Source organism: Carassius gibelio, chromosome B5 (assembly GCF_023724105.1).
Source record: "Carassius gibelio isolate Cgi1373 ecotype wild population from Czech Republic chromosome B5, carGib1.2-hapl.c, whole genome shotgun sequence".
NCBI lineage: Eukaryota > Metazoa > Chordata > Actinopteri > Cypriniformes > Cyprinidae > Carassius > Carassius gibelio.
The window spans coordinates 10,547,840-10,572,647 of NC_068400.1; the positions used below are offsets into that span (position 1 = coordinate 10,547,840).

At 37.8% G+C, this 24,808-nt stretch overlaps 1 protein-coding gene across 2 annotated transcripts; it reads left to right on the plus strand.

The window, feature by feature from the left end:
• The first annotated feature begins 2,031 nt into the window (after positions 1-2,031).
• Positions 2,032-23,323, plus strand: fubp3 (far upstream element (FUSE) binding protein 3). 2 transcript variants are annotated; one of them, XM_052556394.1, is made up of 19 exons: positions 2,032-2,204; positions 9,511-9,619; positions 10,426-10,462; positions 10,568-10,617; positions 10,813-10,884; positions 12,219-12,276; positions 12,395-12,557; positions 12,669-12,767; positions 12,857-12,958; positions 13,047-13,149; positions 14,537-14,637; positions 14,739-14,880; positions 17,484-17,644; positions 17,726-17,799; positions 19,595-19,671; positions 19,754-19,822; positions 20,793-20,864; positions 20,943-21,067; positions 21,886-23,323. In XM_052556394.1, exons 1-19 carry the CDS (start codon positions 2,109-2,111, stop codon positions 21,892-21,894), a joined length of 1,719 nt encoding a protein of 572 aa, XP_052412354.1. In that variant the 5' UTR covers positions 2,032-2,108; the 3' UTR covers positions 21,895-23,323. The 2 variants fall into 2 exon arrangements, with proteins under 2 accessions (XP_052412354.1, XP_052412355.1); XM_052556395.1 differs by lacking the exon at positions 19,754-19,822 and having other exon boundaries at positions 2,033-2,204.
• Positions 23,324-24,808: the final 1,485 nt, after the last annotated feature.

Sequence of the window (24,808 nt, forward strand, 5' to 3'; positions counted from 1 at the left end):
TGTTGCCAGTTGACCTGATAAGTTGCAAATTGGTCCTCAGCTGTTCCTTATATGTACATTTCACTTTTCTGGCCTCTTATCGCTACCTGTCCCAACTTTTTTGGAATGTGTAGCTCTCATGAAATCCAAAAGGAGCATTACATTTCAAAATGTCTCACTTTCAACATTTGATATTTTATCTATATTCTATTGTGAATAAAATATGTGTATCAGATTTGTAAATTATTACATTCCTTTTTTACTCACAATTTGCACAGTCACACCTTTTTTGGAATCGGGTTTGTATATATATATATATGTGTGTGTGTGTGTGTGTGTGTGTGTGAGTGTGTGTGTCCAGACGTCTGTTCCTGTCAAAGGGCAGAATCAGCCGCTCTTAGATCTATAAAAGCAGATGGGGCCATTACTTTCAAAGCTGCTGTATCTTTGTTTCCGGCTTTGCACGTGATAAAATATTGATGAAAAAATTGAAATATTTTGCCTCCTGCTTAATGTTGTCCATCTGAGGGGGTTAATGACTGATCTCATGTTAACCCCTGAGGAGCCGCCGCTCAATCAATAGCTCTTCATCACAGTATTCAGATCTATAGATGATTTTTTGTAAGCGTACAAGCGTTCAGCTTCAGCTTCTGGTGTCAAATCTTGAGTGATTTTGATCAAGTAAAGGTCAGAATAACTGCAGTAAACTCTTACTGGACTGAAGCAGCTCAGCTTTACTTGATTCTTGAATGGTAAACGCTGTTTGTGTGAAGCTCTCAGGTTTTTCCCTGCGATGTGCATTTGTTTGAGAATGACTGCATTTGCACAGAAAGCTTTCATCCACGTCTGCTGTAATGGCCAGAAGTCTGTCCCTGTTAGAGCATGCTGGGAGAAGTGCACAAACAACTGCATTTACCTGTTATTACCTCACAGCGACACAATGCATCCGCACACCTCCGGGAAAACAGGACAGGTGGAGAATAAGTGCTGGACAAAGAGAAAGAGGAGAGACGAGGGACGGCCGACAGCAGGACGGGGTCAAAACTCTGCAAAAACATCCGTCATTTTCACCGCAGGGCCTCCGTGTAATTGAGTCGTTGAGAGGCTCTGTGCTTCTCAGACGCTCTCTCGCTGATGAAAGCCTGTGTTACGGATCATCTGTGTCTGAGGCACAAACTTTCCTTGTCTTCGTTTCTAAGCAAAGAATGTACTTCAATTGGTTTCAAAAAATGATCACAGATGCATGTCAAACATGCTTCAAAGTCAAGATGTGTTTACTTAGATATGCTTCAAACAAGAACAAGAATCTGCCAACGGGATCAGAAAAGCATTTTAGTTTTTCCTTTGAATTAAGTTCTGACCTCGTTGGCAGATATTTGTCCTTGTTTTATTTTTTATTTTCATGTTTTTTCTGTCCATAAACAAAGCTTTATATCTTTAGTCATACTTAATATTGTCTTTATTCTCTTTAGTCTTTATTTAAGAATGGTAAGAATCTGTAATCTGCGCAGATTTCTCTCCTGATTCAGGCCAGAAGTGTTATTATGGATTATATATAGACTGAAGCATCTGTAGAAATGTCCTGAATCATGTTTCTAGATGTTTAATTCACAACCACAGCAGGCTGGTCTAGAAGTACGTCATAAGTTCAGAATCTGCCCTATATTTCACATTTCACACTCACAGCTCAAATATTACATTAATTAATAATATTTTACAAAGTAACAGGAAGATTCTGCTCGGCGTGTGTCATTTTACACTCTTTATTCTTAACATTAATTTATTTAAATGTTAAAACAAGGCGAATAAATGTAAAGTAAATGAATAATACTATAAATAATAATTAATAAAAATACAATAAGGCAGATCACAGCATTATATTTAATGATTTATAAGTCGAAATAATAAACAAATTCAGTTTAGTTTAAGAGGTAATAAAGTGAACTATTTATTGAATAAACTAATAAATCGACAGTGCCCTGAACTGCTTTAAGAACCACGTGTGTGAAATCTCGCAGAGTCTCGTCTCTCACTGAGGTCTCGCGGTGCTCCCGCGCGCGTTTCCTGTTCCGGGGTCGATAGTGTGCGTCGTGTGTGTGTTTATTCGCTTGTGTGTGTGTGTGAGTGTGATGATGATGATGGCGGAGCTGGTGCAGGGACAGGCCTCGGTGGCCCAGACCGGGATGAAGGACGGATTCACGGACCCCTTTCACCGCGCGCGACAGGTAGAGACGCCAGGGCGCGAGCCTGTGTTTGACACGCGAGTGTGTGTGTGTTTGACGCGCACGCGCTTAGCCTGCTAGCTGCTAGTGCTGCAGGAGCTTTAAAACTCCAGCACTCACACAGATTAAGGCCACAACACATGAACAACAACCGTGAAACAGTGTTTAGACGCGATCAATCCGCGCAACATCGCGCTGCCGACGCTGACAGTAACTTTAGCGCGGTCTGCTCGCGCACAAACACTGCTGCAACCTGTTGTTGTCTTACACTCCTCACAACTTCCCTCAGCGAACTCCATTACACTCTTACACACAGGACTGCGTGCTCTACATCTGCTCGGAGGAGCACTTTAACACTCTGAACCTTCATCTCAGACGAATACTACACGCAACACTACATGTCATGGACACATGATGCGAATAATGATCAAAAGTACTCTTTTTACCATCAAATACAGTGCTGCATGTAGTATATATGCTCAGACGTGCAGTTTGTAATAAGTGTAACTGTAATATTACCATTACATACAGTATATCTTCTCACATGAGTAGTTTTAATACTTATAATTTTAATCTGTTGAAATACTAAATGCAGTAACATAACTTTGATTATTTAAAGTACTCATCTGAGCAGATATAGTACTTGTAATCGTAAAATGGTACTTTATAATGATTAAAAGTTACCATTACATACAAGTGTTGCATGTCGCATATTTGCTCACGAATAAAGATTATGAGTATTAAAAGTACTCGTATCAGCAGAAATTCTACATGCAACACTATATGTAGTGATAAAATAATGATTGTAATTATTAAAAGTGCTTATACCGTTAATTATAGGATTGCATGTAGTATATCTGCTCGGATGAGTACTTCAATACTACATGCAGCACTATATGTAGTGGTAAAATGATGCATATATGTACCATTACATACACTGCTGCAAGTAGTATTTCCGCTGAGATGAAGATTGAGTATTTAAGTACTCATATGAGCAGATATACTACATGCAAACATGCAATTTTTATTATGTGTAACTGTAATTTTACCATAACATACAGTACTTCATACAGTATATCTGCTCAGATGAGTACCTTTAAGATTCATAATCTTCATCTCAGTGGAAATACTACATGCAGTAACGTTACTTTTGACAATTTAAAATACTCATCTGAGTAGATCTAGTACTTTCAATCGTAAAATGGTGTTTATAATGATTCAGAAGTTATCATTACACCATTACATATGAGCGTTGCATGTAGTATATCTGCTCACAGATGAAGATTGAATACTCATCTGAGCAGTACTATATGAAATCGTAAAATTACACTTATAATGATTAAAAGTGATCATTTCACCATTGCATGTAATATTTCTGCTCAGATGAGCACTTATAATCATCATTTTGTGATTTGTATGTAGCACTGCATGTAGTATTACTGCTGAGGTAAAGATTATGAGTATTAAAAGTGCTCATATATTAGCAGAAATGCTACATGGAACACTATATGTAGTGGTAAAATGAGGATTGTAGTTATTAAAAGTGCTTCTAGTATTGCATGTAGTGTGTCTGCTCAGATGAGTACTTAAATACTCCATCTCAGCGGAAATACTTCATGCAGTACTATACGTTGTGGTAAAATGATGATTAAAAGTACTCATCTGAGCAGATACTATATGCAATTGTAAAATTGCCTTTATAATGATTAAAGTAATAATTTGACCATATAGTATTGCATGTAGTATATGTGCTCAGGTGAGCACTTTGTCATTTTAATCTTCATTTTACCATTGTGTGTGCTCAGATGAGCTGTTCTAATACTCACAATGTTCATACCAGCAGAAATACTACATGCAATACTGCATGTAATGATGAAATAACTATTATTATTAAAACTCCTCTTTATTACAGTATTGAATTCTATCTGCTCAGATGTGCATTTTAAATAATTAATAATGTTCATCTCAACAAATACATCATCAAATGCTGTATGTAATCACAAAAAGAGCACTTTTAATACTCAGTCTTCTCTTGACCATTAAATACACTATTGCATGTAATATATTTGCTCAGATATGAATTATATGAATATTATTACAATTGCTCAAATGAGCAGATATAGCACATGCAGTAGTATATTTTATGATAAAATAACAATGGTTATTAAAGTACTAATTTCAGTACTACATATATAGTATTGGAAGTATTATACCTGCCCATGAGATGAAGATTGAGTATTAAAAGTGTTAAACAACTATTAAAATACTCTATCTATAGTATTGCATGTAGTAAATCTGCTCAGATCAGAGCACTTTGATGATGGTAAATAATACTTTTAGAAGACATGCTTAGATTTTAACCATTATAAGTGTATTTTTTAACCATTAAATATTCTATAGCATGCATTATATAAGCATAAAATACACTACAGTAGTGCGTGAAGTATATTTGCTCATTAGAAGTCGACTTGAAAGCAGTTAGTGTAGTGGCTAATGTAGTTGACTGTTGGAGCGCTGTACAGTGAGCACACGCAGCTGTCATGACACACGCGTGTCAGTGTTCAGAACACGAGACACTTTGAGAGGAGTCGCTCATGCATGTGTGTGCCACGCCACGTTTGCATAACATGAAAAACCAGACGGGAGCCTCCATTAATAACACTTATTCATACCACGCAGGAGTTTGATCAGTGTTAATGCGTCTGTTCGAGATGTTAACTGATGACTTCACGTGTCAGAGGATCGCTCCTGATTCTGCTGTTCTCTACAGGATCAGTTTGTGTGAACCGCTGTCATTAACCTCAGTATCTGATTAAAGCCAGAGCTGCATGTAAAGTGGTTATAAACTGTGGTGCGGCCACATTGTCTGATCGACGTCACGGAGGAACCATTTATTCTGATTGTTTCTTAAACATTGCTGTGTTTAATTCTCTTACCCCTATAAAAGCCATACGCCTCTCAAAGATGTGTGTTTTACCAGTGTAGGTTTCATTAAGAACTTGTTTTCATTTTAATTTCGGTTTATTTTCTTTGTTTAGATTATTATTTTTTGTATGTTTTGTTGATTTTGTTTTTGTTTATATTATTTTTTTTTTATTTTAGTTTTAGCTATTTTAGTACATCACGTTAAACTAAATAAAAGTGAAAAGGAAGTATTTGTTTCTAAAAAAAAAAAAGAAAAAAAAAAAGTTTACTTGCATAAATTTGAAGTATCATAATATTTACTTAATATTTTTTTAAGTAAATCCATTATGTGTGATCAGCAATTTCTCAGAGTAATTTGTAAAATTATTGAATTAATTTTAGCCGTTTTTTTTTCTTTTTTAATATTCAGTTCAAAATAATTTTAATTAACTGAAATTAAAGTTAACTAAAATACTCAGTGAATGAGAATTATTTTGAACTTTGAATATATAAATAAAAAAACCCAGCTAACATTATTTCAGTAATTAATTTGCCAGTAGTCTACTCTTCCTCCAGTGTTGTGTTGAGTGTGTTCTGCTGCGGTGTGTTTATTGCTGATCTAACAGTGTAAGCTCATGTTTCGTAACGTGTGTGTCGTCCTTGAACACGCGCTGTGGGACACCTGTGGCCCGGTTGAGCTGTTCGTCTGTGCGGTCAGCTTTTATCAGCTCTGTGGGGAAGAAATAGACCTGGCTCTGGTCCAGAAGCAGCGGCCCGTTCCCCGTCTGTGTGGAAACACGGCGCTCCACAGCCGATTCACTGCACTTTATCTGTGATAGAAACCAGGGCTTGCTCCTGTTTGATTTGTGATGACGTGCATGTGAAGGCCTTACATAATCAGCTTCACCCGTGCACTGACCGCTGTCATGCACAACCTCACTTTCACATGCTCTGAACAATCTTGATATCCAGACCATATTGTATCTGATCAGCAACCTGTGACGAGTCAGCTGCCTCCTCCCTGATTATCACCGGCACCCCGTCCTAAATCGCCGCCCTTCACCAGGCTCCCGACTGGAGTGGGTGTGTGAGAGGAGGGGCGCTGGACGAGTCAGGGCTGGCGGCGTGTGATGGGGCACACCTGAAGGAAGTGGAGCCTCATTACCGCCGCTGTTTAAAAGCCCAACGCGCCTCTCCTCAGGAGACCGGTCTCTTCCCCGTGCATGCACGCTGGTGTCCTCGTGGGTCCAGGAAGGGAGCGTTGAGGGACTCCCGCGCCACCAAGACGTGAGCTGCCGGACCCGCGATCCGGAGGAGAACCGCACCCGTTTACACGGCCGACGGGCCAGGATGCCGGGCCGTCCATCCCCTACCAGTGCCGCGGCCAATGAGAGAGACGCGGCCGCTAGGAGAAGCCGCCGCCCCTCGCGCCCCGGACCTAGGAGGGGAGCGCGTGCGGCCGCCGGACTCCGCCCCTTGCCTGGACCCTTCCTCGGTGAACACTGCCCGACCCACACAAACCCCGCAGCACAACGAGGACACCAGATTCCCTGTTATTTTGGACACTTTCCCCCTTTGGCCACTTTTATTCCCTTTGTTTTATGATTTCTGTTAATAAAAGCCTCTCCGAGGCCTGACGCCACGCCCACTGTGTCTGTCTTGTGCTCCTCCCGTGACACTGGTGGAGAATGCGGGCAGGCGGAGCCTAGACAGCGCAGTTGGGAAACGTCTGGTGACGTCACTCCCTCTCGCTTGCAAACGTTCGTGAGAACCCAGACTGGGACGGAGGAAAACTGGGGACAGCCTCCCAGCCACACAAGGGGTAAGTGACTTTTCCATTGTCATTTTACCCTGTGGTTGGTTGAGGCTGTCACTAAAACCCGGTTTCTCTGTCCCTGTTCTGGTGCGCTGCGAGAGGGAGGACCGCCCGGAGAGGAAGCCCCGCCCACTCCGACCGTTTGGAGCCTGGTTGAGGATGGTAGCACTCCCGTGTGGGCGGCGCCCTGATGACGGGGATGTCGCTTGGGAGGGGGAATGTGACGAGTCAGCTGCCTCCTCCCTGATTATCACCGGCACCCCGTCCTAAATCGCCGCCCTTCACCAGGCTCCCGACTGGAGTGGGTGTGTGAGAGGAGGGGCGCTGGACGAGTCAGGGCTGGCGGCGTGTGATGGGGCACACCTGAAGGAAGTGGAGCCTCATTACCGCCGCTGTTTAAAAGCCCAACGCGCCTCTCCTCAGGAGACCGGTCTCTTCCCCGTGCATGCACGCTGGTGTCCTCGTGGGTCCAGGAAGGGAGCGTTGAGGGACTCCCGCGCCACCAAGACGTGAGCTGCCGGACCCGCGATCCGGAGGAGAACCGCACCCGTTTACACGGCCGACGGGCCAGGATGCCGGGCCGTCCATCCCCTACCAGTGCCGCGGCCAATGAGAGAGACGCGGCCGCTAGGAGAAGCCGCCGCCCCTCGCGCCCCGGACCTAGGAGGGGAGCGCGTGCGGCCGCCGGACTCCGCCCCTTGCCTGGACCCTTCCTCGGTGAACACTGCCCGACCCACACAAACCCCGCAGCACAACGAGGACACCAGATTCCCTGTTATTTTGGACACTTTCCCCCTTTGGCCACTTTTATTCCCTTTGTTTTATGATTTCTGTTAATAAAAGCCTCTCTGAGGCCTGACGCCACGCCCACTGTGTCTGTCTTGTGCTCCTCCCGTGACACAGAGTAAACCTGAAGAAATGGATCAATTATTTTTTTTTTTTGCACTAAATTAAATGAATTTCTTTGAAATTTCACATTTTCCATAAACCACACTGAAGAAATAATACATAAAAAAGTGTATATATATATATATATATATATATATATATATATATAAAAATCCAGTGTCAATGATTTTTTTTTATTAATTAAAAAAAATTGAGAAATTCTTTGAAATTAAATTGCATGTGAACCACACCAAAAAAACTGATAGAAATGAATATTTGATGATGATTTTTTTCAATATTTATGAAATTGTATTTGAATGAAATGTATAAGGACACATAATCTGAGTATTACCAGTATTAATCCCATTAGAACGAATGGAGTTTTATTAAACTCATGATTGATCAAAAACAGTCTAAAATAATGAAACCAACATATTTATTTCTAACAAAACAACATTAATATTAAATAAAAATTTCAAGCAAAATAAGTTCATGTACTTGCATCAAATGTCATTTTCAAATGAAAAAAGTTCAGTTTTCAGTCCCATGAGTGTGCGACGCTAAATATATTCTCCAAACGTTTCTTGACACTAATATGAGATGATTTAAAGTGTGTTTGACACCTAATGGTGCTCCACACACCCGTTTCTGATATGACCTAGATGTCAAATGTATTTAAATGGCAACATATCTTTAAAAAAAATTAAAATAAATAATTAAATCTAATAAAATATATAATGTGTGTTTTGAGGATCTTAAAGCATATGCAGAGTTTCGTTGTTTTACTGAAAATCTTTTATTTAGTGATTGTTGTGATGTGTTGTGGGTCATGACTCGCGTCTGATTGAATTAGTGAGCGCTCACACAATCACAAGCAGCTGGTAATTAACCATTAACCCATGAGTGTGTGAAAGTGACCGAGCTCGTTTCTCCACCCGGCATGACACAGCCTGTCTGCATGAACACTCCCCAGTGCATCATGGGTAATTAGTGACGTGGGACACAGTGGTTGGGCTCCAGTGACCAACAAGTGTCCAGTTGTTGATCTGAATTCCTGACCGCTGTGTTTCGCTGGAGCCGTTCCCTCGGGTCGCTCGTTTATCCTGACGCTCACATAGCTGACATTCCTTCCCAGCATTCCCCAGAAAGAGGGTTTAGCTGCAGGGATCTCTCTCTGTGTCTCTCTCTTCAAAATGGCCTCGTGTGTGTGTGTGTGTGTGTATTATATTTTTTATTTTTTATTAATTATATATTAATAATTTACAATTTTTTGCATGCATAATTATTTGTATTTATTTATTTGTAGCATCACATTTATATGTTACTGGTACACTCCTGTTACTAATACAGTGGTTTAAAATTAATACTGTAAAAAAAAGTCGTGGTTTCGTAGCACAGTGATATATTTCAGCAAGATTGTGTTAATGCTCATAACTGCAATGAGAGCATTACAGAAAATAATTTAGATTTTAATTTTTTTTATTTTTAAGATGGCTCATAATCCTCAGGCAAATGCGCTTTATTTTTTGTATCTATAATCATCATTTTAATTCTTACAATAAATACAAATATTTGCTCAAAATACATTCTATATTTTTTCTGTTGTGTGTGTGTATATGTTCTCGTATGTGTATGTTCTTGTGTGTGTGTGTGTGTGTGTATTGCTGTACTGCAGTGCTGAAGTGTGTCTGTCTCTCTCAGATGGCTAAGATGGGAGGAGAGCAGATGCAGCATCTGAATAACTCGTCTCCGGTCGTGGACGCCTCTCTGTACGGCTACGGGGCGCCCAAGCGCTCGCTGGAGGAAGGAGGTACTGGGGTTTGTGGGTAGAGTGAGCGATGTGCTCGTGAAGCATCAGACACAGAGAGCGAGAGAGACACTGAAACTGGCCTGAAAGATCATGTTCAGATCTGTGGAAAAAATTTTATTATACATTTTTTTCTTTCATTTATTAATGCAATGTTTTTTATGGACTTAATTGTTATTGGCTTTTACTAAAGGACAGCTTTATTAAGTAATTTGGCATAATACATATAAAAAATTCTTAGAAACTCCCCAAAGTTATATTATATTAGTTAGTTATGCATATTAATTGTAAACAAACAAAAAAGCTTTTTTGCTTGATGCTTACTTACACTTCATGGCATTTTAAATCGAATATTTCCATGTTTTAACCGAGATCAGTACGGTATTAAAAGTGCCAGTAGAGTGGATATTAAAATATATATAAAAAGGCTTTTCTGTGAATTAATGTAGTTAATCATATTTGACTGAAAGAGGACGTAAACGTCACAAATCTCACCAGATCATGGCTTTTACATTTTTAGATTTTTTTTTTTTTCAATTCATATAATGTCTAAAAATGTTTTTGTTAAATAAATAATAATAATTAACAATGCACTCATTTTACTGTTTTTAAACTATACTATTTTCTTTCTTTATTTAATTTTGAACAGTAGTAAAACTATCTTTTAAACATTTTATCAAAGCATTTCAATAGTCTCAGCACTTGAAATATAGTATATTAGTTACGATTGCAATGTTGTTGAACATTTGCATATTGTAAGGTCTGAATCTTCTCTAGTGTAATAAACACTGATGTCTGTTTCTGTGCAGTGGCTAACCAGCTCGGTGCAATGGTACACGGTACAAGGTGAGAGCTCAGACACATTAAACTCTTGTGAAAGAAATGCAGGTTTATTATCAATAGCACAACTATGCACAGCTGTACTGATGATGCTCTTATGTGTTTGTTCAGGGCTATAATAACAGAAGACTTCAAAGTGCCTGATAAGATGGTTGGGTTCAGTAAGTACTGTGCATCACTTCATCAAACATGGATGTTGCACCACTTTTAGTCGTCTGATAATTAGTGTGGAATATCTAATGCAGCTTCTTTGTGATTTAATAGATTATGAATGCTCTTAAAGTGTGCAAAACAGTAGTATGCAGACAGTTTTTGGGCTGATGTGAGCTGATCTGTGTGTTTTTGTGGTCCGGCAGTCATTGGACGAGGAGGTGAACAGATCACAAGAATCCAGCTGGAGGCGAACTGTAAGATCCAGATCGCTGCTGGTACGTCCTGATCAGATCACAGTCCTCAAGAGTGTCTCGTTTGATCTCGTGTGCATCATTCCTCAGAGCTCGTGAAGAAAACATGCAAGGAGAAGAGCGTCTGAAAGATGCATAAATGCAAATAAAAAAATACTATAATAATGAAAATGTGAAGATAGTATCATAAAAATATGTATAATGTTATATTGAGATATAGATATAATATAAACATAAATAGTGAAATTAATGAAAATAGTTACTAATAATAAATGATGTAAAAGAAAATAGATATTTAAGTTCTAATTATAAATTTGAGAATATTATTGATGCGTATTAAACGATGCATGCAATTTAGTAACTGTTGATTTTATGAATGAAATGAAACTATAAATATTTTAATAAAACAAATGTTAATATTCAATACGTTTAATTATAAATTATAATGTACGTTTGCAACATTATTATACATTCTTGATTTAAATTTATAATTGTCACGATGCATTTATGCTAAATTGTGAAAATATCCTTTCCCTCATGCAGAAATGTAAATATTTAAATAAGTTATATAATAAGAAACTAGTTAAATATGATAAGTTATGTAATATTATATTGATATTTCATAGATATTTAATAAGTACAAGTACTTCTAATGCTATATCTGAGACTATTATTGATGCATTTTAAACCTATAGTGCATACAATTAAGCAGTAATTGTTGATTTTATTAATTTAATTCTGATAATTAAAACTATAAATATTTTCAAAACGCATTTGATTTAGAATTATAAATTATAATATACATTTGAGAAAATATTGATACATAATTTATAATAATTTGTATTTTTAATATAATTTCCCTTATGCATAAATGTAAATAAAATAATAATGAAACCATTTAAATTATGATAAAATGTGGAATATTTTCATATTTACCACAATGTTATTAATAATAAGTATTATGAGACATTTTATTTAAAAAAAAAAAATCATTAATGATGGTTTCATTTTACAATAATTTCATTTTTCATCTTTACTAGATCTGTGTCTCTCTACAGTTTAGAATTTATGAAAACTAATTATTTTTTTCCCTTTTGAACACAAAAAAAGGACCCAAAAATGCCATTACAGAGTAGTACCATTTATTATAATTTTAGTGATTAAAAAAGTCAGTGTTTGATCCATGTGTAGTCATAACTTGATCATGCAAACACTGATATTATGATGTTCAGTGGAAGTCATGCTCGTCACGAAGAACTGAAATTAGTACGACTGTGAGATGCACAGTCTGTGTTGTGCATTGCTTTGGTTTCTAGTTTGTTTGGAGTTGCTTGTAATAGTTTGTGGTGTCACCGCAGACAGTGGAGGAATGATGGACCGGCCATGCACCCTGACTGGGACTCCAGAGAGCATCGAGTAAGAATGCACTGTCCTCCGTAGCACAAACACATCACAGTATACGCTGCTGCTTTATTAGAGTCGGCCTGCACTGAATGAGCTCCAGTCATCCGTCTGCTGTCCTCGTGTTCCTCAGGCAGGCCAAGAGGTTACTGGGGCAGATCGTGGACCGCTGTCGGAACGGACCGGGCTTCCATACTCAGATGGACGGGAACAGCGCTGTCCAGGAGATCCTGATCCCGGCCAGTAAAGTGGGCCTGGTCATCGGGAAGGGAGGCGACACCATCAAACAGCTGCAGGTGCGTTTGCTCACAAGCCCGTCTTTAATTTGTATATTGTGTTTGGTTCATTGATTCAAATTCACAGTAGAACTGTTCAGCGTTTTGTAGATGAATGTTGTTTTCCCGCAGGAGAGGACCGGAGTAAAGATGATCATGATTCAGGACGACCCGATGCCCACCGGATCAGACAAACCCTTGAGAATCACTGGAGACCCTTATAAAGTCCAGGTGTGTGTGTGTGTGTGTGTGTGTGTTATCATCGATGCGGTCTCGGATGCACTGCACATGGTGTGTGACTCTGAGTGTGTGTTGTACAGCAAGCGCGGGAGCTGGTGGTGGAGATCATCAGGGACAAGGATCAGGGAGATTTCCGGAGCGGCCGCAGTGACTTCGGCTCCAGACTGGGCAGCAGCCTCGACGTAAGACTGGTTCAGCTTCGTTTAGAGCCACGGTGGAGCCAGAAAGACCACGTGTGTTGATTGATTGTTGGTTTGCTCACACACACAGGTGGCAGTGCCCAGATTCGCTGTGGGAATCGTCATCGGCAGGAACGGGGAGATGATCAAGAAGATCCAGAACGATGCAGGAGTCAGGATCCAGTTTAAACCAGGTCAGGGTTTGCACAGTGTTTACACACATGAAAGATACTGTCGAATTACAGCTTAAAGAACAGGTTGTAACAACAATATAGCGATGCAAATGTCACAAGTATTCGTTTTAAGTATTCAAAATGCATAATTTAGTTGATTAGACAAAATAATTGTGTGTGTAGCTTTATCACACTAGTGTTTCAATAGCTTGAAGTTGTACTGCACTTCTTCTGATTTGCTTTATAATTAAATGGTCACTTAAAAAAGTGACTTAATGATTTTTGCATTGTAAAAAAAAAAAGTGGACTTGTTTAATGCATTTGACTTTATTCAAACATATTTTCGTGGATAATTATGAATCCGTAATATAAATCCAGAATCACGGTTTGTTTTATAGTTTCTAATCATGCAGTCTGTTGTACTTGTAATGCTTGAGGAGTGTTTTACCTTCCTGAGATTGATTTGTGCAGCACTTTTTACAGTACAAGACTTTCCAAAGCAGCTTAACAAAGAATAAAACCATGCTAAACTCAAATTGGTTCACTAGTTTGGGGCATTCTGGGACGACAAATCTCTTAAGTCTGTGGAGGAGCAGCAGGATCATTGGCGTGTGAAGAAGTTTACAGGGATTAATTAATATACTGCTCTCTTACGTTAGGAAATAGTTCATTAAATCTGCTGTATAGTGTAATTTTAATACATTGTGTGTGTGAATTATCCATAAAATTGATTATGCATGTATAGAGGATTTCCATAAACATTAGGTGATTTAAAAAAAATATATATGTATGTTTTAATCGCATCCATAAGTTTGTTTACAAAGTATGTGTATAATGTGTATATTTATTATGTGCATATTTAAATGCAAACACATGCACGTATATATTGAAGAAAAATATATTATGCTTATTTATAAAAAATATTTAAAATATATTTAAATATATGTATAAATTGTAAATATTTATATATGTGTGCATTTATATATACATATATAATATAAACAAAAAATTATTTTGGATTTGATTAATTGTTTAACAGAACAAATGTAAAAATAATGAAATTGATAAATGTATTTTGTGCACGATGATAGAAGAATGCATGAATAGATTTAAATTTGTGATCGCATAAATGATAGCATTTATTAAAGTAATCTGAACACATTTTTCACCATATTGTACTTGTTTCAGATTAGTAGTGAATTATATTTGATGCATCAAGGAAATGAATTTAGTTTTTTTTTAATCAGTTAAAGACATGTTAACCCTGTAAAGCCTGACATGAAATAAGTAAAAAAAAATCTAATCTTTTGAATGCTAAAGTTTATGAACGTCAGTCAGTGAGGTGTTTTGGTGTTGTAGGGTTAAAGCTGTGTGTAATCTCATAAAGCCGGATCCGTGTCTGTTTCAGATGATGGGATGAGTCCGGACCGGATCGCTCAGGTCATGGGTCAACCAGACCGCTGTCAGCACGCGGTCCACCTCATCAACGATCTGGTGCAGACGGCACAGGTACAGTTCCCGAAACACTTTAGACACAATATATGACTAATTACACATGAATGAATGAATGTTTTAACGTCTTGTCTGTTCCCGGTGTGTGTGTGGTTCAGGAGCGCGATGGGTTCGGAGGACCGGTTGGACCCAGAGGTCGAGGCAGAGGTCGTGGTGACTGGAACATGGCTTCTCCTGGAGGCCTACAGGAAGTGACCTACACAATACCAGCTGATAAGTGCGGCCTCGTGATCGGGAAAGGTGAGGACTTCCTCTCTTCTGAATGTCAGCGTGTGTAAATGACCCTTGTTAGTGTTCCCTCTGTAGTGAGCGTGTGAGCTCTTGTTGCAGTACAGCGAGGGTTAAACTCCTTCTGGGTGGTCTGAAACATCTCCGTCTGAATGAAGCGCTGGACATTCAGTCTCTCTCTGAGGTTAAGTGCTTAGCAGGGATATTATCATAAATTAAAATCATAAAACACTTAAGATGCAAATATAAAAAAAGCCTTTAGCTTGTACCTCAAAGTAAATGAAAATGAGAACCAACTGTTAAAGACATTGCAAAAGCCTAAAATCACATGAAACAAAAGTTTAAAAAGTTTTTAAAAGGAAACCATTAAAATCAAACCAAATTAGCAACGTGTTTTTTTTTTCATTTAGTTTAAGCTGAAATAAACTAAATCTTTATAAAGCAATAAAAACATTATTTTAAAAAGCTGTAAATATTACAAAAAAAAGAGACCAAAACGGTTAACATAATGTCTTCATTATTGCAGCGGTTAAATTTGTGGGACAACAGTGTGATGGGCTGGGCTCTGTCGGAGGAGCCGGGGTCACTCGGGGTCACTGGGGGTCACACCGCCTGGATGAGTGAACTAATGTGCTTCCCTTTACCAGACTGGTGATTTAACCATTCAGTCTGGAAATCATGACAACTTTAATTATTCATTTAATACTAGGAATGGGTACCAAAACCGGTATTAAACTGGCCCCGGGGCTAAATTATGAAAGACCGTAGTATCAGTAAGATCTGACGCTATCGGTTCTGCTTTCGGTACTGGAGGAAAAAAAATAATGTACTATGTCTTTTTGCTTAATAATGTTGTCGTGCACATTTAATCTCGCCAAACATTTCTAATGTGCGGTCATTTTAAGACGTTTGTCCGTGAGATCTGCGTGAACTCTCATGCGCGCAGCGGAGGCTGTCTGTCAGTCTCACACACACACACACACACACACACACAAACGAGCGCACACACATGCATTAACTGTACGTAAACTCCTGCTTAATAATAAAGAGTGACGATGGAGAAGAGATTTGCTTAATGTTATCGTGCACAATTTATCTTACCAAACATTTCTAATTTGCGATATTATTAAGACATTTGTCTGTGAGATCTGCAAGAACTCGCATATTCGCCGCGGAGGCTGTCTGTCAGTCTCACACACACGCACACACACACACACACACACACACACAACGAGAACGAGCGCGAGCGCGGAGCACGCATAACAGTACAAAAACTCCCGCTTAATACAAAGAGTGACGATGGCGGAGAGAGCAAAACATTCAAAAGTGTGGTTATACTTCACTAGAGTTAATGCTGACAACCCTCGTTGTCATAAGTGCAAAACAATATTTGCATGTAAGGGCGGAAACACAAGCAATCTGTCAAAGCATCTTTCAAAAGTGCATTATGTGTATCGACTGCCTAGCTAACTCGTCTCTGTTGCCCCATCTACGTCAGGTGTGTACGCTAAAATCATGTTGAATCAACGTTTTTCACCTCATTTAAAATAAATGTAAAATCTCCCTGGTTTGCTAACCTTACGTAGAAATTCTGTTGATTTCTTTTGGGAAAAATGAGAATGAAATCAACATATTTTCTACTTGTTTTTAAAATTCCACATAAGGAAAAATCAGTGTATAAAAGTAAACATTTATTTGGCTAACTTAAATGCACAGCACCTCAAGTTAGTTTACAAAATAGCCAATTGCCACATTTTGCAACCTTTGTATTTTATATATATATATATAAAAATTACAATCCCTTGTGTCCATATATTTATTTTTTTTTGTAAAAAAATTTTTAAAAAATAGTTTAGTGAGCAGGTCTTATGTATTTATTAATTTTTTTTTTTTTTTTTTTTTTTTTGTCCTTGAAATATTTATCGGCTCATTTTATTTGTAATTGTTTTTAATCACTTTTTTTTTTAATTTGTCCTCTGATCTGTGTATTTTTTTATTATAATTTTTTTTTAATTTTTTTAGTTTTTTTTTGTTTGTGATGTTTATGGTTGGTAACTTTGATTGGATTTAATTAAACATTTTGGTTTTTATGAATGTTTAACTGTCTTTCATGTCCACCTTTTAAACCCTTTCAGCAGGCATTATACACTTGTTTCGTATTTTGCTTATCCATGATGCTAATAACTGGTTATTTTATTTATTTTTAACTTTCATTTTTATTTTTGTATGTTATTTATAAATTTTTCCCTTGCATCCACATTTTTTTTTGAACCAGTGTAGATTATACAGTTGTTTAGCAAGCAGTTGTTTGGTGTTTTTCTAGGTTTGATTGTCCGTCATGTTTCTAATTTGTTTAATTTTACTTTAGATTTTTTTTTTTATTATTTATTTTTATTTAACTGTTGTAAATGTATTTTGCACCTGTATATTTTACATTCTATCTGGTTGTATTTTTTAATTAATTAATTTCTAATTTAATTTAGCAGATGTTGAGGTGTTTTGCGCCTGTGTTTTTTTATGTTTTTAAACCATGAAGTCACACATGTAGCGTGTGTGAGAAAGCGAGCTCATTATGGGACGGTGTGTGTGTGTGTGTGTGTGTGTGTTCTGCTCAGGTGGAGAGACCATAAAGAGCATCAACCAGCAGTCCGGAGCTCATGTGGAGCTGCAGAGAAATCCTCCTCCCAACACCGATCCCAACGTGCGGATCTTCTCCATCCGTGGATCTCCTCAGCAGATGGAGATGGCCAGACAGCTGATCGACGAGAAGATCGGGGTGAGATCAGCGTCTGCTTGCAGTCTAATAGACAGACTGTTCTGTCTCTGTTATGACTGATTCTGTATGTTCCTCATGTAGGCGACTGGGATGGGAGGAAGCAGCAGTTTCGGACTCAGTCCTTTCACCCAAGGACCGGCGACTCCTCATCAGAAGTGAGTCCTTCATTGATTCAGTGTCTGATGATCACGATGTAGTACGACTGTCTCTGTGATCCACACTATTACAATGCACCTAAAATTCAAGAGATGAGGCTAAGAATCACCCTCTCGTATCTATAGTTTAGCAATATCACACGAGCGAGAGAGCGGTTTTTCAATGCACACGTGATTCATACAGCAACTCAATAAACAAGAAGTTAATAGTGTTGCAATATTGTCTGCTTTAAATGTCAACATAGAACTGTTGAGCCTCTCTGATCAACACACAGCAGTGATTCCACATTTCTGAACAAATGTGATTCATAAAGAATCACTTGCTTTGTTTTAGAACGAATCAGACATTTAAACAAACCGAGTGAGTCAATGATTCAATTAATCACACATTAAGACTTTAAGGTGTTTTTAGTTGCTTTGTTTTTGAATGAATCAGCCATTTGAGCAAATCAAGTGAGTCAATGATTCACTGAGTCATTCGTAAAGAGTCGCTTGCTTTGTTTTTGAATGAATCAGCCATTTGAACAAATCAAGTGAGTCAATGATTCACTGACTCATTCGTAAAGAGACACTTGTTTTGTTTTTGAATGAATCAGCCATTTGAACAAATCAAATGAGTCAATGATTCACTGACTCATTCGTAAAGAGTCACTTGCTTTGTTTTTGAATGAATCAGCCATTTGAGCAAATCAAATGAGTCAATGATTCACTGACTCATTCGTAAAGAGACACTTGTTTTGTTTTTGAATGAATCAGCCATTTGAGCAAATCGAGTCAATGATTCACTGAGTCATTCGTAGAAGAGTCACTTGCTTTGTTTTTAAATGAATCAGCCATTTGAGCAAATCAAGTGAGTCAATGATTCACTGACTCATTCGTAAAGAGTCGCTTGTTTTGTTTTTGAATGAATCAGCCATTTGAACAAATCAAGTGAGTCAATGATTCACTGACTCATTCGTAAAGAGACACTTGTTTTGTTTTTGAATGAATCAGCCATTTGAACAAATCAAATGAGTCAATGATTCACTGACTCATTCGTAAAGAGACACTTGTTTTGTTTTTGAATGAATCAGCCATTTGAGCAAATCGAGTCAATGATTCACTGAGTCATTCGTAGAAGAGTCACTTGCTTTGTTTTTAAATGAATCAGCCATTTGAGCAAATCAAGTGAGTCAATGATTCACTGACTCATTCGTAAAGAGTCGCTTGTTTTGTTTTTGAATGAATCAGCCATTTGAACAAATCAAGTGAGTCAATGATTCACTGACTCATTCGTAAAGAGACACTTGTTTTGTTTTTGAATGAATCAGCCATTTGAACAAATCAAATGAGTCAATGATTCACTGACTCATTCGTAAAGAGACACTTGTTTTGTTTTTGAATGAATCAGCCATTTGAACAAACCGAGTGATTCAAAAAATTCAATGACTCGTACGTAAAGAGTCACTTGTTTTGTTTGAACAAATCAAATCAAGTGAGTCAATGATTCAATGAATCACTCCTCAGTAGCTTTAGTTTCATATTGAGTGTCATTTCAATTTTTTCAAAATGTCTATTCAACACTTTTGTCATTTAACACACTAATGTCTTTGAATGCTCTTTCCGGGGGTAATTTCTCACCTCCGTTAGATGTGCACTTAATCTCCACATCACATAATGAATTGATTAAAAGTCAGTTGGTAGTGCTAAAGATGTCTGGTTCTTCATCAGATGATTGTTTTAGTGTGAATGGATGATCTGTGCAGTGTCTGTGATGCTGATGGTGTGTGTGTGTGTGTGTGTGTGTGTGTGTCAGTGGTCCGCAGACGTTCATGACGGGAGGCTGGGGAACCACGTACCAGACCTGGCAGCCTCAGAGCCAGCAGGACCCTGGTGAGACTCACTTTAAGCTCGGCTGTTTCTTCTGAGGAACAGCACTTCTTCTTTTAGATTCACTTGGTTCTGCTAATTTCAGGTCACAATGGATCTCAGAGCGGCCAGATGGACTATTCCAAAGCGTGGGAGCAGTATTATAAAAAGCTAGGCAAGTGCCTCAGCGTAAACGTTTCCTCTGAAGCTTTGGGTGAGACGCCGGGACACTTAAGAGACACGGCTGAGAGCGCTTTATTCGCCCCACTAACAATTTTCCCGGTCTGCTGTATTATTTTCTGCCACTTTTTATTTTTTATCTTTTTGGATGGACTGGAAGACTGTTGTTGTTTTTCATTACTCATCCTGATAAAAGCCTCAGATCAACTTTAAAGCCCAGCAGGACCCGATCCGTTTTTCATCAATTTACAGCAATTTTCATAAAGAGAAGAAAAAGATCTGCTCTGTAAGAAGAGAAAACTCATAGAAAAACTGTATCCTGAAAGAAATACCTTTTCTCTGTTACTTTATGAACATTTCTTGTAACACTTAAAAATAATATTCATTACTTTTGCAGGTTTATTTATCATTGGTTTAGTTTTTACTCTATTTTTTTTCAATTAAGAAAAAATGCAATAAGGATTTAAAATGCTTATTTTGTGCTTATTTATTGTCAGTATGGCTATAATAATAATTTAAAAAGTTATTATTATTACAAAACATACAAAAATATGAAAAAACAAAGACTTGGAAATACTTCTAATATAAAATGAAAAAAAAAACAAATGGAAAAATATTAGTAATGCATCATTTTATTGTACTTTTTAACTCATATACAACACTAATATTTACAGGAGCACTTAAATCTTCTCTTTCTGTGTCGAGTGCTTCTTGTTGTATATTTGTGAAGCTGCGTGTTTATTTCCTCCGGACGCACAATGAAGTTACTCTGCGCTTTATTCAGATGGAGTTGATGTCGGTCATTAGATGCTGAAAGCTTCACTCACTGTGCATATATTTGTTTAAATGAACGGTGGTCTTATGAGTCCTCTGGTTTGACTCTGATTAATCAAGCAGCTGTGGTTAGTGGTAAGTGATGTCCCTGGATCAAACCGAGACTGAGTTTGTGTGTCTGGTCTGTGCAGGTCAGCAGAACCAAGGCCAGAGCAGCGGCTCCGACTACAACAAAGCATGGGAGGAGTATTACAAGAAACAGAGTAAGAGCGCGTCTGTCCTGCTGATGTCAGTCCAACCAGCTGTGCTTCAGTGTTCTCATCCCGTGTGTGTGTGTGCAGCTCAGGCCGCCGGTCCCGGGTCTCAGCAGAGCTCTCCTCCAGACTATAGCGCCGCCTGGGTGGAGTATTACAGACAGCAGGGGGCGTATTACGGCCAGGGACAGACTCAGGCTCCCGGCCTCCCGGTAATAAACACACTCCACTAGCACCATCAGCTTTATAATGATACCAACACACAGTACTGCTCAGAAGTGTGCGGGAATTAGAAAGCCTCTTCTGCTCACCAAGGCTGCGTTTGATTGATCAAAAATACAGTAAAAATTATGAAATATTTTTATGATTTTAAAAAGTCTGTTTCCTAAATGAATGTATGTTAACATATAATTTATTTCTGTGATGCTCCGCTGTATTTTCAGCATCATTCCTCCAGTCTTCAGTGTCACATGATCTTCAGAAATCATGAACATATGATTTACTGCTCAAGAAACATGTTTATTATCATTTTTTGTAAATGTTTAAAAACAAAAAAACTAGGACGCTTTGATCAAAAGTAACAGTGAAGACATTTATAATGTTACTTGTATTTCAAATAAATGCTGTTCTTTAGAAAAATATTATTTTTAAATCCTGAAAAATAAAATGTATCACAGTTTCCACAGAAATATCGTCCATCAACATTGATAATAATCAGAAATGTTTATTGAGCAGTAAATCATCATATTATTCTGATTTCTGAAGATCATGTGACACTGAAGACTGGAGGAATGATGCTGAAAATACAGCGGAGCATCACAGAAATAAATTACACTTTAACACAGATTCACACAGAAAACCAATGATTTAAATAGTAAAAATGTTTCACTATTTTTACTGTATTTCTCAAAAGTATTGCATTTTTGTGGGAAACCTTGCATTCACTTGAAAAGCACTGAAAAACTGATGATTTCCCAAAGGTTTAGTGTGTGTGGACCCTGACGCTGTGTTTTCTCCTCTGCCGCCGCAGGATCATTAAAGCGGGCGACTGCACACCCTTTAGTTGAAGATTTTTGAATCACTGCGAGGAGGAAACAGACCTTTTGTAACAGAGGTTTCTAGATTTGCAACGCCTTGAAGACTTTTACTTTTTTTCTTAGTGAGAAACACTAGCTGTAGAATGACTTATATGATTTAAAAAGAGAACTATTTCTAAATCAGGACATCAAATTGTTACTAAATACTTGTGTACACCATTATTCACACGGGCGATTTCCGGGATCCCTTTTGGACCGTTTCAGAGTTGGTTTGTTTTCTATTCTTCCTTTTTAATTCTACGATATATATATATAGATGTGTATCGCCAAAATGAACCCCGGGGTCGCGGCGTTTCATCGATCGCGCAATATAATCTCTTATTTTTCTAGTTCTGTTGCAATAAAATGATCGAGGGCTTAGCAGTCTTGAATTGTTAACGTTTTGTCGTGAAATGTTTTAAGAATGTGTACAAAATGTTTTCTTTCTTTGTTTTTCTTCTACATAAAGCATTTTAATTCAGTGCGATGAAAAACTGTGATGTTTTTGTTACCGAAATATATGCTTTTGTTACACGAGAAACGCAACGCCGCCGATGATGTAATTCCTCATGTGCTTTGTATTGTTTTCATTGTCATTTTATTGTACTCTGGTTTAAAAAAAGGTGCAATATCTTATTTCATTTTTTTTTTTTTTTTGAAACAAAGATTGATTTCTCTAATATTTTGACAGACGTTTAACTTGTAGTTTTTTGTAGTCGTATGCAAATGTAACGGATAATTTTTTATTACGGTGATTTGGCGGGAAAAGCGTATCGTGAGGTGTTTTTTTTGCCTTTGCTCTCTTGTAAAACTATGTATGTATGCTCAGATACTTGATTAAATACTTTATTTAAAATATATATATAATTAAATCAAAGACTTCTTTTGTCCTGCATTTTTACAGGAAAACGGTCCCTGTTTTTCTGTTGTTTTCATACTGAAATTTGTCAAAGATTGTGAAATGTGTAATTTGAAATTTGATGTTGCATCTTGCTGACGGATGAGAAGTTTTATGTGTGTGTAGTTCTGTAAACTTCGACTTTAAAGCGTTCAAGACTGCTAAGCCTCGGAGAGCCTACCTGTGTATTAATTACTTGTAGTTTTTTATATTCGGAGTATTGAAAGATCAAAAGTTCTCGTCTTCTTTGATCCCGCCGGTCTCTCCCTCCATCAGTACACACTGTACAGTCCCGATCCCTCACTTTTTAATTCAGATTTTGCTTTCTACTCTGTGTGATCTAATATATGTATGATTGATTAGTTACAAATTGATCTAGTATTAACTTCATTGCTTAATGAAAAGGGATATTATAATTTCAAAATGTTTAATTTTAGTGTTTCTTTCTTCCTCATGTGTACAGGTAACCATGTATTAAAATGATTGAAAGGCTACCACTTGTCTGTGCCTCTTCTTTGCTCGCCGTCGTCCTCTTTCAGAGATCTGCGGAGAAATGTAGCACTGCATCAGTGTCTCATCAATGGATGCTCTGCAGTGAATGGGTGCCGTCAGAATGAGAGTCTGATAAAAACATCACAATAATCCACAGCACTCCAGTCCATCAGTGAACATCTGGAGAAGACTAAACCTGAAACACAAAGTGATTCTCCTTCTTGAGTGAACTATTCCTTTAATAAAGAACCTGTATTCTTAAGTGTAGTGTAATGCATCTGCAGTTTGCTGTCTTCTTTAATTGAAGCACAGTAGTGTGTGTGTGTGTGTGTGTGTGTGTGTGTGTGTTTAGAGAGAGGTGGTTTGTGGGAGGATTCATTGGTCTAACTGTCCTCTGGCATCCAGAGATAAAACACTTAACGGCAGTGAGTGGCAGATATATGTGTGTGTGTGTGTGTGTGTGTGTGAGAGAGAGAGAGCGAGTGTGAGTCAGAGAGTGAGTGTAAGAGAGAAAGTGAGTTTGTGTGAGGGAATCAGTGTGTGAGTGTTAGTGAGCGTGTGTGTGTGTGTGTGAGTGAGAAAAAGTGTGAGAGTGACTGAGCGTGTTTGTATGAGAGAGAGAGAAAGAGTAAGTTTGTGTGTGTGTGTGAGGGAGTGAGTGAGCAAGGAAGTGTGAGTGAGAGAGAGAAAGAGTGAGATTGTTTGTGTGAGAGAGTGTATTTGTGTGTCCATTGTGTTGCATGTTTGTTTCGTCAGTGGATGTACTCTCCGGCGGTTAGTGCTGCATGTGATTGTTATTAGGTGTAATAATTAAACATGTTTCAATGCATGAAAAATAATAATAATAATCTGGGAGGATGAATGTGATTCAAGACTGATTTTAGCTGCTGATGGTGGAATGACGATCAGATTCAGGAGCCTGTGAGCATTACCAGTTGATTTATTCAGGGAATAATTAATTGCATTTCATATTTGTTTGTGACACTATACACACTTATGTGATTGTTATTAGATCTTTAGTATATTTAAATGGGTTAAAATGGCATGAATGTACATTTATATTGGAGATGTGTCATGTTTCTTAATGGCTTGTTACTCTTGGTGAATATAAATGTCTGATCATGTGTTGGTGTTTATAGTCGAGGTTCAGTCTCAAAGCTCTCCTGGTGTCACATCTCTTGTGTGTTTTCTTGTTTTGATGCCTGAAACACGACACAGATCGCACTAGACAGAGTTAGGGTTCAGTGATGATGAGAGTTTGTATGTAATGTTATATGAAACTTTAGAAGCAATGCCTTGTGAACAAACTACAGTTTAGTTAATTTCACTGAATTTACTTATATCTCTGACTGAATTCTTACTAGTGACACATATATGTAAACAAAAATAATTATTATATATTCATAGATTATTATGTGATAAATATATGCAATAAGTATAAAAATGCATATGCATTAAAATAAAAAAACATTTATAGAACATATCTG

What these genes read in the sequence shown, in the direction of transcription:
- fubp3 (XM_052556394.1), top strand. Translation starts at nt 2,109, where the DNA reads ATGATGATGATGGCGGAGCTGGTGCAGGGACAGGCCTCGGTGGCCCAG. An exon ending in CCTTTCACCGCGCGCGACAG is followed by an intron (nt 2,205 to 9,510) that starts GTAGAGACGCCA and finishes TGTCTCTCTCAG; the next exon opens with ATGGCTAAGATGGGAGGAGA. An exon ending in TCAGAGCCAGCAGGACCCTG is followed by an intron (nt 19,672 to 19,753) that starts GTGAGACTCACT and finishes TGCTAATTTCAG; the next exon opens with GTCACAATGGATCTCAGAGC.